General features: G+C 46.6%; 1 protein-coding gene across 1 annotated transcript; it reads left to right on the forward strand.

Annotated features, from left to right (window-relative positions):
* The first annotated feature begins 12,394 nt into the window (after window positions 1-12,394).
* On the forward strand, window positions 12,395-12,807 carry LOC125148120 (28S ribosomal protein S21, mitochondrial-like). The gene has a single exon (XM_047825892.1). The coding sequence runs from the start codon at window positions 12,455-12,457 to the stop codon at window positions 12,716-12,718; it is 264 nt and encodes an 87-aa protein (XP_047681848.1). The 5' UTR covers window positions 12,395-12,454; the 3' UTR covers window positions 12,719-12,807.
* The last annotated feature ends 1,674 nt before the right edge of the window (window positions 12,808-14,481 follow it).

A 14,481-nucleotide genomic window follows, 5' to 3' on the forward strand; every position in this document is an offset into this window, starting at 1 on the left:
TACGACCTTCCTAGGCCACTTCTATAAGGTAGGAAAACATGTCTTCTGTGGCTGTAGGGGGAGAGCTGCCTAGCAGGGACTCACAAAAGACTGTCCTCTCCCTGACAACCACGTTCTGGCCCAAACCAGTCCCGTGCGGCCTTCAGAGAGATACTAACTAGAGTATCTGTATGTGGCCTCTTTGTAATGACTGTGGCTCCTCGACTAGGATGATGAGTCACTGTGCACAACTCATCCTGTTGGTAAGAGAGACCATTTCTGAATGTCCGTGCAGGCTCTACTAACCTCCCAGGTACCTGGAAACTATGATGCCAAAGAAGAGGGAGGAAGGAAAGTGAAGGGAACCACTATCCACTGACTGGACCCTATGCTTGCCACGTGTCTTACGTGGACCATCCATTTGGTCATTCACTCCACGGAGATTCCCCGCACACCTCCCCTGCGTGAGGCCTGGGCTAAGTGAGGCAAGCAGGGGCACGGCAGCGCACGGCTCTGAGGAAAGTCGGGTTCAGAGAAAGCAAGCCTTGCGAGAGTCACGTCATTACCTAAATGGGTGAATCGAACTGTGGCCCCCAGATTAACTTCTCAGGCCCTTTTCTTCCTCACAGGCTGCTCCTGCCTCTGAGAACACATCTACCAGAGCTCCTTCCTTCACAGAGAAATGAAATGAACCAGGCCTGAACGCATCTTACTCTGCAGTGTGCTTGCTGAGCGGCATTGATGCTCATCTGGGACGTGACGGCTCTTCAGGGAATGCAGAGAGAGTGATGTCCCAGTCCTCGGGATGACATCACCGGTACAGGCACATATACTGCCATCTGGCCCATCGTACGTCTATGGCTCTCACATGCACAGGAAAAAGGAGACACCACGGAGTTAGAAATGCTTTAAGATTACCCCGATACCAACATCAAGAAGAGAAACTGCAGGAGCCCAAACGATGGGGTCAGTAAAGCAAGACTGACCAGCATCACGGAGCAACTGAGAGCAGTCACTCCTCCCTGGTCTCTGAGGAGGGGGATCAGATGTCCCCACAGCACCGAAGTCCGTGACTCTGCCTGCCCTGGGAGAGGGCCTAGGCTGCCGGTGGGAGGTTCTTAGCAGAGGAGCTGGGACCAGACGGCCTGTGTTCAAATTCTGAGGTCTCTACTAGTCTGACCTTGAAGCTGAAGACTCCATGCTCCGGGTTCACCACTGTCAACCGAGGACAGTAAGAGCACCCAGCTCACGGCCTAGTAGCGTAAGCAGCTAATGCATTTCAAGCACTGAGACAGTAAGCTCTCAGCAAATGCTGCTAACACTATTCTACTACTGTGAGCTCTTGTTACAATTAACTCTGACCTTTCACCCAGGGATTGGAACGTGAGAGCACAGACCCTACCAATCCGACTGAGTCTTAGAACATAACCAAGTGTGTCTAAAACTTTCTCTTCAAAAAAGTGCCACCAGCCTTTTCCTTTTAGTTTTTTTTAATGTTTTTTTTAAATTTATTTTTGGGAGACAGAAAGAGACAGAGCATGAGTGGGGGAGGTGTGGAAAGAGAGGGAGACACAGAATCCGAAGAAGGCTCCAGGGTCTGAGCTGTCAGCACAGAGCCTGATGTGGGCTCAAAACTCGTTTACTGAAAGATCATGACCTGAACTGAAGTCAGAAGGAAGCTTAACCGACTGAGCCACCCAGGCCCCCCACCCACCAGTCTTTTCTAAAAGGCTTAGTCTAAATTATTAAGGTCACTGCTACTTTGTTTTTTTTTTAATTTTTTTTTTCAACGTTTATTTATTTTTGGGACAGAGAGAGACAGAGCATGAACGGGGGAGGGGCAGAGAGAGAGGGAGACACAGAATCAGAAACAGGTTCCAGGCTCTGAGCCATCAGCCCAGAGCCCGACGCGGGGCTCAAACTCCCGGACCGCGAGATCGTGACCTGGCTGAAGTCGGACGCTCAACCGACTGCGCCACCCAGGCGCCCCAATCACTGCTACTTTGTAAAGAAGTTTCTTTTTAACAAACCTGTGATATTGCAATTTACGATAAGAGATATACATTTGCTCTTGGTTTCTGGCATAGAACTCCTAAAACCCTAGGAGTTTCCTAAGTGATGGGAGCCAAAAGGTTTCCTCTGTTACGTTAATGAAGTGACTTCTGGAAAGTACCTAAGGATGGAGGCCTGTTGCCAGAGGAGCCAACCATGCGAATAGAGGGTGAGAACTTTCAGGCCCACCCCACCCCACTCCTGAGGAGGAGAAGAGGGAGGGGCTGGAGCTTCGAGCCGGCACCCATGACCAATGATTTAATCAACCATGCCTCTGTACTGGAGCCCTCCATAAAAACTCAGAAGGAGAGTACTTGGAGACTTGCTAGGTTGGTGAACACATGGGGATTCGGGGATGATGGCCCACCGGTAGAGGACATGGAACAACCCCACTCCCAGACCTTGCCCTACGCATCTCCCCCATCTGGCTGTTTCTGAGTTGTACCATTTTCTAGCAAATAGATGATCCAGTAGGTAACACGTTTCTCTGATTTCTGTGAGATGTCCGAGCAAATTCATTGATCCCAAGCAGAGGGTTGTGGGGACTTCTGATTTCCAGCCGGTCAGTCAGAAGTACAAGTAATACCTGGACTTGGTACTGGAGTGTGAAGTCCAAGGAGGAGGTCATGGAAACTCTTTCTACATAGATGGTCAGTCAGAAGCACAGGGAACCTGGGCTGGTGACTGGTGTCTGAAGGGGGTTTGGGAAGCAGGCTTGTGGGACTGAGCCCGCAGCCGATGGGATCTGATGATGTCTCTGGGTCGACAGTGTCAGAACTCAGTTGACTCTCGACGTGCTGCTGGTATCTGAGAGGTGCTTGTTGGTGTCCAGAAGACCCCACCACATGTCAGAAGTGGTCTCAGAACCCTTTTAAAGTCTTGTAATACCGCCATATACTTAGGATGCCCTGGACTGTGGCCGGGCTGCCTTCAGTCCTCATTAAGGCCACATGAAAACAGCACCTGTGTCAGAAGTGAGTGTTGGAGGAGAAGCTGGCTGAGAATGAGATAATGATGATGACAAGAAATCAGATGAAACAATTCTCACGATCGACCAGCTCAGAAAGGGGCTGGACAGTATGAGTGCCACCAGGTGAGGAGGGGACATCGCTCTGGCATTTTAGACCTGGTGGAGATTGGTCCCCTCCTCTTGATCACCAATGATCAGGGCGGGTGCCCTGAACCGGCCCTCCATTCAGGTCCAGTTTCGTAGATCCAATTTCTCAAAACCCCAGTCGTTGTTATTGTTACTGGATTTCTAATGGATGCTTTTTGGTAAACTGGTCACACTGCCCAATGCCTTTGCCCAATCACATCATTCGGTTCTTTAGAAAGTACCTGAAAAGACTGAGCCCAACACAGGCATTTCAGGAAGGACTCAGGACGTAAGGAAAATACAGATGTTGTGGAGGGTGTAAGTCAGGCTCTCCATAGGAACAGGAGAATACAGAGACAGGTATGTAAGAGGAGAATTACCATGAGGAATGGCTCACACAATTATGGGAACCAAGAAGTGCTATTATCTGTCATCAGAAAGTTGGAGACCCAGAAAAATCGGCGGTGTGATTCAGTCTGAGTCTGAAGGCCCCAGAATCAGGAGCACTGATGTCTGTAGGCAGGAGAAGACGGGAGTCCCAGCTGAAGAAGAGAGCGACAATTCGCCCTGCCTCTGCCTTCCTGTTCTATCAGGCCTTCGACGAGTCGGATGATGCACACCCACATTGGTGAGAATGAACCTACTTTACTTAGTCTACAGATTCAAATGCTAATCTCTTCCAGAAATACCCTCCCAGGCACACCCAGCAATCATGTTTCACCAGCAATGTGGAGATCCCTTAACTGAGTCAAGGTGATACATCAAAGTAGCCACCACATAGGTAGCATGCTGCTCAAACGGCCAAAGGAGGCAGGACAGGGCCGGCCATCTGTATGGTGGCAAATGGCTTGGGGAAAGGTTTCTTTCTTTTCAAACCTCTGCTAAGTAATAAAAGGAGCAAGCCGTGCAGAGCACATGGGGGTGGATAAATCACACTGCAGCAAGGAAGGCACGGCCCATAAAGCGTGCCACCTTATGGCACAGGAGCCACTGCTAGCCTTGCTGACTTATTACTCTCCGTGCCAGGAGGCACTGAGGACGCGTGGCTGGGCTGCCTCTGAGGCAATAGATTCTGCGGCAAGTGACGCGTGGAGGAACAGAAACGCACATAACAGCCAGATGCGGAGTGTCAGGGCGGCTCTGACTGAACACAGATCTCACCTTCTCTATTCATATGTAATGTGTGATCAGTTTGCCAGGCTGCAAGTTCCAGTGTGAAACAAGGTGAAAAATTATAGCTGGCTCTGGCCTTGGCACATTTTACTCAGAAGCAGGCTGTGTGGGATTCAGAATCGACGGGAAATTCAAAGAGAAGGGAACAAACTAGAATTTCTGCATCCCCGGGGTACCTGGGTGGCTCAGTTGGTTAAGCACCTGACTTTGGCTTGGGTCATGATCTCGTGGTCTGTGAGTTCGAGCCTTGCATCCAGCTATGTGTGGACAGCCCAAAGCCTGGAGCCTGTTCCGGATTCTGTGTCTCCCTCCCTCTCTTTGCCCCTCCCCCACTTATGCTCTCTCTCTCTCTCTCTCTCTCTCAAAAGTAAATAATTTTTAAAAATTAAAAAAAGAAAACTTTTGTATCCCCATCTACATTATGTAAAGTTATGACTTTTATTTAAGGTGAAATAGTTTTAAAAAGATACAAGGAAGCTCACACAAAATTTGACTATTCTTTAATGTTAAATTACGAGGTGTGGTTTTCCTGCTGTCCCAAAAATTTGAGACAAATAACAATTTAAAACATCCTCACCCCAGCAAGGAAAACAAAGTGTGCCTTGCTCTCAACACCTGTGTTGTGCTCTTATAGAGCCACTAGAGGGGGCACACGCTACCTAACATGCCTTGTCCCCAGGCCCAGACAGCTCTGAGGATGCTCGCAGTTACATTTGGGAGGACGGAACGTGCTTCCATCTTGGCATCTGTTCTGCAAAAATACTAATAAGCAAACTGGAACCAAACTCCATCGTAAGACTGGAAGGCAGTGTTTCCCATTAGAGTGTCCTTTGCTCCTGGAAACTCCAGGCACACCGAGTAGATACGAAGATGCAGGGCTTGATCCTAGTTAAGGAGCTTTAGGGCAAGAGTATCCAGAAACGCACACACCTCAACAAGGGCCTGTTTCCGACTCTCCTTCCCTGAGCAGGAGTAGGGGCTGTGAGTTCTTTGATGTCGGGTCCAGACAAGCACCCATGGAGACAGGGGTGATATAGAAAGGGGGGTGTGCGTGCCTGCGTGTGTGTGTGTGTGTGTGTGTGTGTGTGTGTGTGTTTCTAGGGCAGGAAACAGATTCTGATTAGTCAAATTCTTTCCACTCTGTTCTACCAGATCAGGAGCTGGGAATCCTAATAACCTGAAAGAGTTTTCCAATGAGGGCAGCAGTAGGGAAGCCTTTTTTGTTTTTAATTTTTATTTTTTAAAATTTTTAAAAATTTTATTTATTTTGAGAGATGGAGCGCGGGCGCCCGCACGTGCCAGCAGGCACGGGGGAGGGGCAGAAAGAGGGAGAGAGAATCCCAAGCTGTCAGTGCGGGGCCTGACAGGGCTCGATCTCACAAACTGCGAGACCATGACCTGAGCTGAAATCAAGAGTCAGACGCTTAACTGACTGAGCCACCCAGATGCCCGTTTTTCATTTTTATACGAGGTTCATAGGAAGTACTGTCCACACTTGTTTAGTGAAATTGATAAGTGGTTCATTTCTCCCAGGAAGATGACAGAACGTCTGAGTTACATTATCACTTTCTCATCTGTTTTCTAGTAAGGAGGATCCTCCCTTCTTTGGGCTCAAATTAGACTACAGAATACCTCAGAATTCCCTAAAAGGATTTTGATGGGTTAAAGAAGGGAGCTCAGAAAGTAACATTAAGGGGCAGTATGCACACTGGAAGGAATTGTTTCATGTAGTCGTTACTTTTGGAGCTCTAACATGCCAGTTAGATACCGTGCCCGCGAGGAGCCAGCGGGCTGATAATTCAGTGGCACAGAAAGTGTTCGGCACATGATAGCCTCTCTGCAGATGTTTATGAAGTGGACGAATTAATGAAGAAGCGAATGAGTAACAGAGGGAAGTACAAGCTGAGGAAATCATGAAAAAAAGGGACATGTAAACCAGACTAGAGGGGTGGCTCGGGGACAGGAGATGCTGGGCGGGATTTGGGGAGGACATCTCAGAGAAGATCAGGCCTGAGCTGAGCCCTGTAAGACGGCTGAGAGGCAGGGGGTCAGGGAGTAAGAGGGGGCAGCAGGGCTGGGAAGGGGAATTCCGAGCACCAGGAGAAACATGTCCAGAGATGCTGAGCTATGGAAGATGAATAAGCACACTGGAGAACTGCAGGCAGCTTAAAATGATGGTGGCATGGAGTTCAGCTGGAGATGACTCAGGCCTCAAGTATAAAGTTAATTTTATCAATTAGGAGTAAAATATTAATACTTATTAAATTACATTTTATTAATTAATTTTATCTTAAGTTATAGGTGATTTTGAAATGTGATAAGCATTAATAATAATGACAGTCAGCAGCTAAGCCCAGTACTAAATGCCTTCTACATAACACACTGAGTCCTTACAACAATATAAGGCAGGCTACTCTTATTTCTTATACCCATTTTACAAGGGAAGAAACCAAGATGCAGAGAATTTAAGAAACATGAACCGGGGCGCCTGGGTGGCGCAGTCGGTTAAGCCTCCAACTTCAGCCAGGTCACGATCTCGCGGTCCGTGAGTTCGAGCCCCGCGTCAGGCTCTGGGCTGATGGCTCGGAGCCTGGAGCATGTTTCCGATTCTGTGTCTCCCTCTCTCTCTGCCCCTCCCCCGTTCATGCTCTGTCTCTCTCTGTCCCAAAAATAAAAAAAATTTTAAAAAAATTAAAAAAAAGAAACATGAACCGAGTCACGTGCACTAGACGTGTTACTAATAGGCAAAGATACTTCAAGAACTCCAACAACCTGGAAGGACTGTATGACAAAGAGAGGTTCCTATAGTCTTTCAGAAGCTTTCAAAGGTGAGATGACTGGGCCAATCGTTTGCCCAAGTCCAGCCTCACTGGCATTTAGTTAGAGAAAAATTCTACGAGTCATTCCAAACAAAGAAGACCTTCAAATCTTACGCCAAGTCGTTTTCTGGAACCAGAGTCTTTAATGGTGGAGGTATAACATTACATATGACTTATTAACTCATTCGGAGTACTAACAGTACCAATTCAAAAGGTGGTATACCTAAAATTCTCAAGTGCTCAAAGAACAGAGTTGGAAGAGAGAGGACTAATATTTAGATTTAGCGAAGCTGCTTAATTCTTAGCAAAAACATATACATTTATATAATGTAAAATTAGACTTCCCAGCTCATACAATTAAAAGTTTTTCTAAATAAGTCAATGTTTAACTATTTAAAAAATGAGAAAGAAATGATAGAATATGAGAAAATAGTAAATGTAAAAATTTATACAATCTTAAAGAAAACATATACACGTGAGGATTAATCAATTAATGAAAAATAGCTAACTTCCCTAGGTTAAAAAAAAATAGTCATTTTTTCCTTCCAGAGGCAGCATACAAACGGCCAACAGGCACAAGCAGAGGTGCTCAACATCACTAATCATCAGGGATTTGCAAAACCACAATGGGATACCAACTCACCTGCCTCACAATGATGTATCCCTTCGGCACGTGCTGGGAGTCTGAGTTGTTGCAGCCACTACGGAAAACAGGGTGAAGGTTTCTCAAAAACAATAAAAGTATAACTACCATATGATCTGGCAAGCCCATATCCCATATTTCCTTACATCAAAAGGAAATACAATCACCATCTTGACAAGATATCTACACTTTCATGTTCAGTGTAGCATTATCCATCATAGCCAAGACAGGAAAACAATGTAAATGTCTACTGGCAGATGAACAGGTAAAGACAATGTGGTGTGTGTGTGTGTGTGTGTGTGTGTGTGTGTGTGTATGCATATGCGTGTATACATATATATATGCATGCAATATTACACGGCCCTAAAAAAAGGAAATCCTCCCATTTGTGACAACAGGGATGAACCTGGAGGGCATATACTAAGTGAATTAAGCCAGACACAGAAAGACAAATACTGCCGGGATCTCACGTATATGTGGAGGGAAAAGAAGAAATTGTGAGCGTGAGTGTGTGTGTGTGTGTGTGTGTGTGTGTGTGTGTGAACTCACAGTAACAGAGGGTAGAATGGTGGTTATCACTGGAGTGGGGGGAAGGGGAATGGAGAGTTACTGTTTAATGGGTACAAAGTTCCAGTTTTACAAAATGAAGAGAGTTCTGGAGATGGATGGTGCTAATGGTTATCATGTGAAGGACTTAATGATGCTGAACTATACATTTAAAAATGATTGAGACAGTAAATGTTATGTTACGCATATTTTAGCACAGCAAGAAAAAAATTGGTCAAAAAATGGACACAAAAAAACTTACTAATTCCTGCAGTAAGTCACTGAAGTCTTCACGTCCAGGAGCTCTGGGACTAAGTCATGTCACAGGTTTCACGTGGCAGAGAAGCTTGTTTGTTTTTTCTTGGAGTTAAATAATCTCAACTCAAATTTCATCTATTTGAAGTGCCTTGAAAATTCTCATTAAGTAATAATTTTTCATCTTATTCTTGCCCTTAACTTCACTGAATTTCAGGCCAATGTCTTGGATCAGCCGCTCATATTGGCATATTACCCACATATATCATTCCAGCTTTCCCTATAAAATGGCATTGCCATTTTAAAATTTCATTTTTATGGTATGCTCTTCAGAAGTCCCAGAACATTTAGGACGGGAGCAATTAAGAAATAAAGGTCCACACCATTCCCCCTCAGGCAATAAATCACTCACAGACTAATGTTACCCTTGTAAATGAGCCCACTGGCTAAGTTTAGTATCTCAAATTCAGTCTCTGCTTTAGGAAAGCTTATTGCATCTACGTCATAAATGGAGTTGATAATTTATACTGAAGTTATTTCTAGAAAAAGATTTAGAATGGCTTATGATCAAATATGTGTTTATGTATTTATACTTACACATACATTCAACAGGACATGCATTTTCATGGGGGTGATATCACCACCACGGGGGTGGAAACCAGTTCTTGGCAGGGGGGAGGTTAAAAAAAAAATTAGGTATTAGTATAGTCTGTGGCCTTCCAAAGCTTCACTCTACCCAATAAAGTCATATTCTTCAACATTTACTTTCTAGCGTTACACAGAAATTAAATGAATGAATATGTAAATAAATTCAACGTGTCCCTTTAGTGGGGGCAATAGCAGAAAAGGATTGAAACACTGCAATGGAACAATCGCATGGGAAGAGAGAAAGGAAGGCGAGACCCCACAGCTGACAAGGGAGCAGTCTGGTCCCCACCGTCGGTCAACAGGACGTGAGCAATGCAGGGCAGGTGAGGCAGGTGAGGGCAGATTCCTGCACTCACTGCCTGGCTGCATATGAACCTGGGCCTCCCCTTTTACCTGCCATGCCCTCCACTTGGTGTTCTGCCTCGATGAGGTTTCCCCACTCCGATGACACAGAAGTGTGAACACCAAGGTGTGGTGGTAACAGAGCTCTGCTCACATACAAACATTCTGGCCATATTGCCCCCCGATCAAGGTCTTTGGGGGAGTGTCTCTTCCAGATTTGCCAGGTGAAGGTGTCTTCAGGTGGCTCTCCTCGTCTCATCTGCAAAGCCTCCCACGGGACCGTCACGCGTTTCTGTCTCCGAGGGGCCTCCCTGACTTCTCTTACCAGCCTTGGCTCTTGCCAAACTCCCCTCACCCTCTTCTCCAAGCACAGCAGACCAGGCGGCCCTTCCAAACCCAGCCTGCATGTAACTACCCACACAGTCATCCGGTCTGTCCCTTGAGTTTCCTACCACGTCGTCTTTCCTTTCACTCCCCATCTGGGAGATCCAGCTCGGATGTCACCTCCTGTAGGAATCCTTACTCAGCACCCCCCCCCCCCCCCCCGCCGTCATCAATTTGTCATTATGTCTCCATTTGCTGGGCCCTTCTCAGCTCTGCTGGAGCACCTGTCACATTCTGCTGCTCTCAGGCCTGTGTCACTACAGCCTTCCTCCCACTTATTCCAATTTTTCTGCAGGGATGACCAGGACTTCTGGATGTTTCTATCCCCTTGAGTTTTGACTACAGAGTCAGGGGCTGAAAAAAACATTTAGTAAATTGATGGACCACTGTATTTTCTTGAAAGGGACATACTATGCTTTTAAAAAAATGTTTAAATACTTTTACAAAATAGTCTTAGAAAAGAAAAGGTTGTAAAAAGAGTCTCTTTAAATGAAGTGGTTCCTCTGGGTCTGGAGATAATCAGCAACGTGACATGTGGTTTTCTATAAATTTCCACAAAGGAACCTAGGAAACTGTATTTTTTTTTCAAATCAGAAATGAATAAAGTTGAGTTTTGTTTCCAAAAAAAGGGGGGGGGGGGAATGGTAGGTTCTGCACACAAGCAGAAAACTCCTGGTCAGCCCAAGAGCACAAACAGGTTTCATCTCCAGAATCGCGTCTGAGTGGCTGGAGGGGTCTCTGTCGCAGAAGCTTGAGAGGCTGGGGGAGGAGAAGGGCTCAGCTGGATAGTGGTGGCCTGATGACAGACACATGGCCGTCATGGGCAGACATGCAACACGAGCCCGGCTGACCTGCATGGGGCTGAGTGCTGCTGCCTCCACGTGGCCCGGGCGGTGGGCTTCATGGAGGAGGCAACGGCCTCAACTGGCACACACGTCTCATCTACAGGAGATCCACTGGATGCAAAACCAGCAAGGCCTGTTGTGTGCCCAGCCTTGTGGTAGCAGGTTCGAAGCAATCTTTTTAACCTTCACCCTAATCCTATGAGATGACGTTTTTTATCACCACCTGACAGAGGAGAAACTTGAGGAATTAAGTAACCTTCTCAAGGTCACATCGTATGAAAATTGCAAAGCATGGACCAGAACCCAGGCCTGCCTGACCCCCCGGAGCCGGTGCTCATCTGCCACCACAACCTCATCTCCAGGGTGCTCAGGAGGGGGCCCTGCTGACCTAAGTAACTCTGGAGTAATAAAGAATCCCATGGGCCTACCAGGTGAGTGCAGCTTCAAAACGCACTGCAAATAAACCCAACATCCACACACAAGAGCGGAACACCGGCTGTCCGGCACCTGATGTTTCTTTTCCCAAAGGAAAGAAAGAGATCTCTAGCCTAAAGCAGTGATTCTTCCTTTCCCGTAGGCAAGACTGGGTACACAACAGCGTCTCCGCGCTCTAGCAGGGGCGGTCTGTGGTTGCACTTCAGCCCTAACACTGATTCATGCTGAATCTGCCATCCCACCTTCCAAAACAGAGGAAAGCAAGGGGCAGGAAGGACTTTCAGGGTGAGAGAAATGCTGTGTATTTGCAGTGCGTTGGTGACCACCTGACTCTACGGAGTTTCTAAACTCATTGAATTTAACACTTAAAAAGTGGGTGATTTTATTGTGTGTAAATCATACCTCAATAAAGCTGCTAGAAACAGAAGTATAGAATCCCCAACAGATTCCAGCAGCACAGAGAGCCGTTCACATGGGGTGCGGGGAACCAGGTCAGTAGTTCAACCGCACATGGCTTCCGTGGTCGGTACTCGTGGCCTGTTTCCTGGCCTCTCTTCTCAAAATCTAGACAAAACACAGCAGAAGGCAACATGGCAGAATTGGCTCCACTTTGCACGTCCTCAGTAGATGTGGATCACCCAGGTTCAGTGGTTATTTTTAAACTCCTGTTGATGAGATTCTACATATTTAAATGGGTAACAATTATTTGTGTTTTTATACTCTGAGATATGAATGAGGACCACTTACATGCCCACCCCTTTAAGAAAATTATGCAGGAGGGGCACCGCTGGGGTGGCTCAGTTGGCTAAGCACCCAACTCTTGATTTCAGCTCGGGTCATGATCCGAGGTTGTGGGACTGAGCCCTGCATTGGGCTCCGTGGCGAGCATGGAACCTGCTTAAGATTCTCTCTCCCTCTCCCTCTGCCCCTCTCCCAGCTCACGCTCTCTCTAAAAAAGAAAAAAAAAGAAAAAAAAAAGAAAAAGAAAAGAAAGGAAATTATGCAGGAAATAACAAGCTATTTCTAAGAAGTTGGGAAGGAACCAGTCACATGTGGAGGCCGGACCAGGAGAGTCAGAGAGGATTAGGAATCTCACAGGAGAAATCAGCACCTCTGTGTTTGTGAGACTATATCTAATCCCCTTTTGGTCTGTTTTAAGAACAGGTATAACTGGTTCCTGGAGGCTGGTTCCGGAGGGCGTGGGATCCTGCAGAGTGAGGATTTAAACCCCAAGGTGATGGCAAAACATCTGAAGTTCATTGCCAGGACTGTGATGGTACAGGAAGGAAATGTGGAAGGTGCATACAGGACCCTAAACAGAATTCTCACCATGGATGGGCTCATTGAGGACATTAAGCGACGGCGGTACTATGAAAAGCCTTGTCCCCGACGACAGAGGGAAAGCTATGAAACCTGCCGGCGGACCTACAACATGGAAATGGCTCGAGAGATCAACTTCTTGATGCGAAAGAATCGGGCAGACCCATGGCAGGGCTGCTGAGGCTTGTGGATTGTAGGCCCAGTATGAAAATCCCTCTCCAGCTGTCTCCTTCCTATCTCAAACCCCATTTTTTCTCCCCTTTTTTATAATAATAAACTCAATCACATATAAAAAAAAAATAAAATAAAAACAGGTGTAACTAATGTACATTATGTTAGCATCAGGTGTACAATACGATGATTCAATATTTGTACCTGTTGTTAAATGACCACAAGTAAGTCTAGTTAACATCTGTCACCACGTATAGCTGACAGGTTTTTTTTTCTTGTGATGAGAACTTTTAAGATCTACTCTTAGCAACAAACATGCAATACAGTATTGTTAATTAGAGCTGCCGTGCTTATATTACCTCCAAGGAATACTTATTTTACGACCAGAAGTTTGTACCTTTTGACCCCCTTCACCCGTTTCACTCCCGCTGCCTCCCCTGGCAACCACCCACCTGTTCTCTGTGTTTCTGAGTTTTGGATTCAGGGAGTCTATTTTTGGTCTCACTTTTCTGAATAATAAACAGGAGATATGACAATGCCTTCATGATATTGTAAATCTAAAGACCAATGGAATGTTCTGCCAGCCCCAAAGCTATTTCAGTGGTAAACAAGGCACCCACACATTCTGGGGCGGGTGGGGGGCTGGATTATCTTTCTTTTGATCTCTATCAGTCACTGGGACATAAACTTTTCGAAGCAGACTTGACTCTCAGAAGTGAAATGGCTCTCTACAGATAATTACTTTTTTTCCTTCAAACGCCACAGCACTCTTTCAGCAACTGTGGGTTTATAAGTTAAGCCTGCATGATGCTCAAGTTGCTTGATTTGACGAAACCAAAAATATCCTTTAAAACATTTAAAAATAAGTACAAATGTGTCTGTGGTAAGAGGGTTATATACTCAGTTAGAACATGAATTCTTCATACCATTTCCAGCCACGCGAGGAGAGTGATTGAAAAATTCAGGACAAGCAACGTGCCTGCTGTCAGTGGCACAGCCTCCTAGCAGGCGTGGGGGGGGGGGGGGGGGAAGCACACAGACACGGCTGAGTTCTCGCACGCTCTGCCTTACCGTTGTGTAAAGGGGGTGTGTTGCACCCGATGCTGGGAGTCAGGAGAGTTAAAGGCCGACTGCCAGCTCATCGTGCATTTGGCTCTCCTGTTTATCGGGACAGCGTGTGATCATTACCGTAGAGGTAGCCATTAGTCATGAACTACTTATGTGCCAGGCATGACTGAGGCAAAAAGACACCTAGGAAGCCCAAAAATGAAGTTGAGAGGTAAGATGCACATACGGGACATTTAAATACTGCTACCACCGTCAAGCCTAGCTTTCAGAAGCCACTCAGGCTCGTCCTGACATTTGCAGGGCCCGGGGCCAGGGCACAAACAGAGGCTACGTGCCAGATGACTGGAATATCTAACGGTTGGAAACCAAGTCAGCAAACTCAAATACGTCCTCTCATCCCACCTCGCCACATACACCTTCATAATGATCTGAAGACCAGGCTGGTAGTGAACGTGCTCAGAAGCCTGGGCTGGCAGACAATGGGGCAGGGAAAACTGGCCCCTGGCCCACCCTTTCCTCTTCCCAGCCTTGGTTCCATCCTGCCCTGTAAGGTCCTTGTGTGCATGCATGGAACATCCCCCCCCGCCCCCGCAACACAGCCATGCTCTGTCAACACGCCCTTGTACACAATTGCCCCTTGGGCCTGAGCACTTCTGGGACAATGGATCTAGGACAGAAGTCCAAGCAGATCCCGTCACCCCATGG

The sequence above is a fragment of the Prionailurus viverrinus genome, chromosome D2, assembly GCF_022837055.1.
Source record: "Prionailurus viverrinus isolate Anna chromosome D2, UM_Priviv_1.0, whole genome shotgun sequence".
Classification (NCBI taxonomy): domain Eukaryota; kingdom Metazoa; phylum Chordata; class Mammalia; order Carnivora; family Felidae; genus Prionailurus; species Prionailurus viverrinus.

Coding starts and splice junctions, on each gene's coding strand:
- LOC125148120 (XM_047825892.1), top strand. CDS start 12,455: ATGGCAAAACATCTGAAGTTCATTGCCAGGACTGTGATGGTACAGGAA.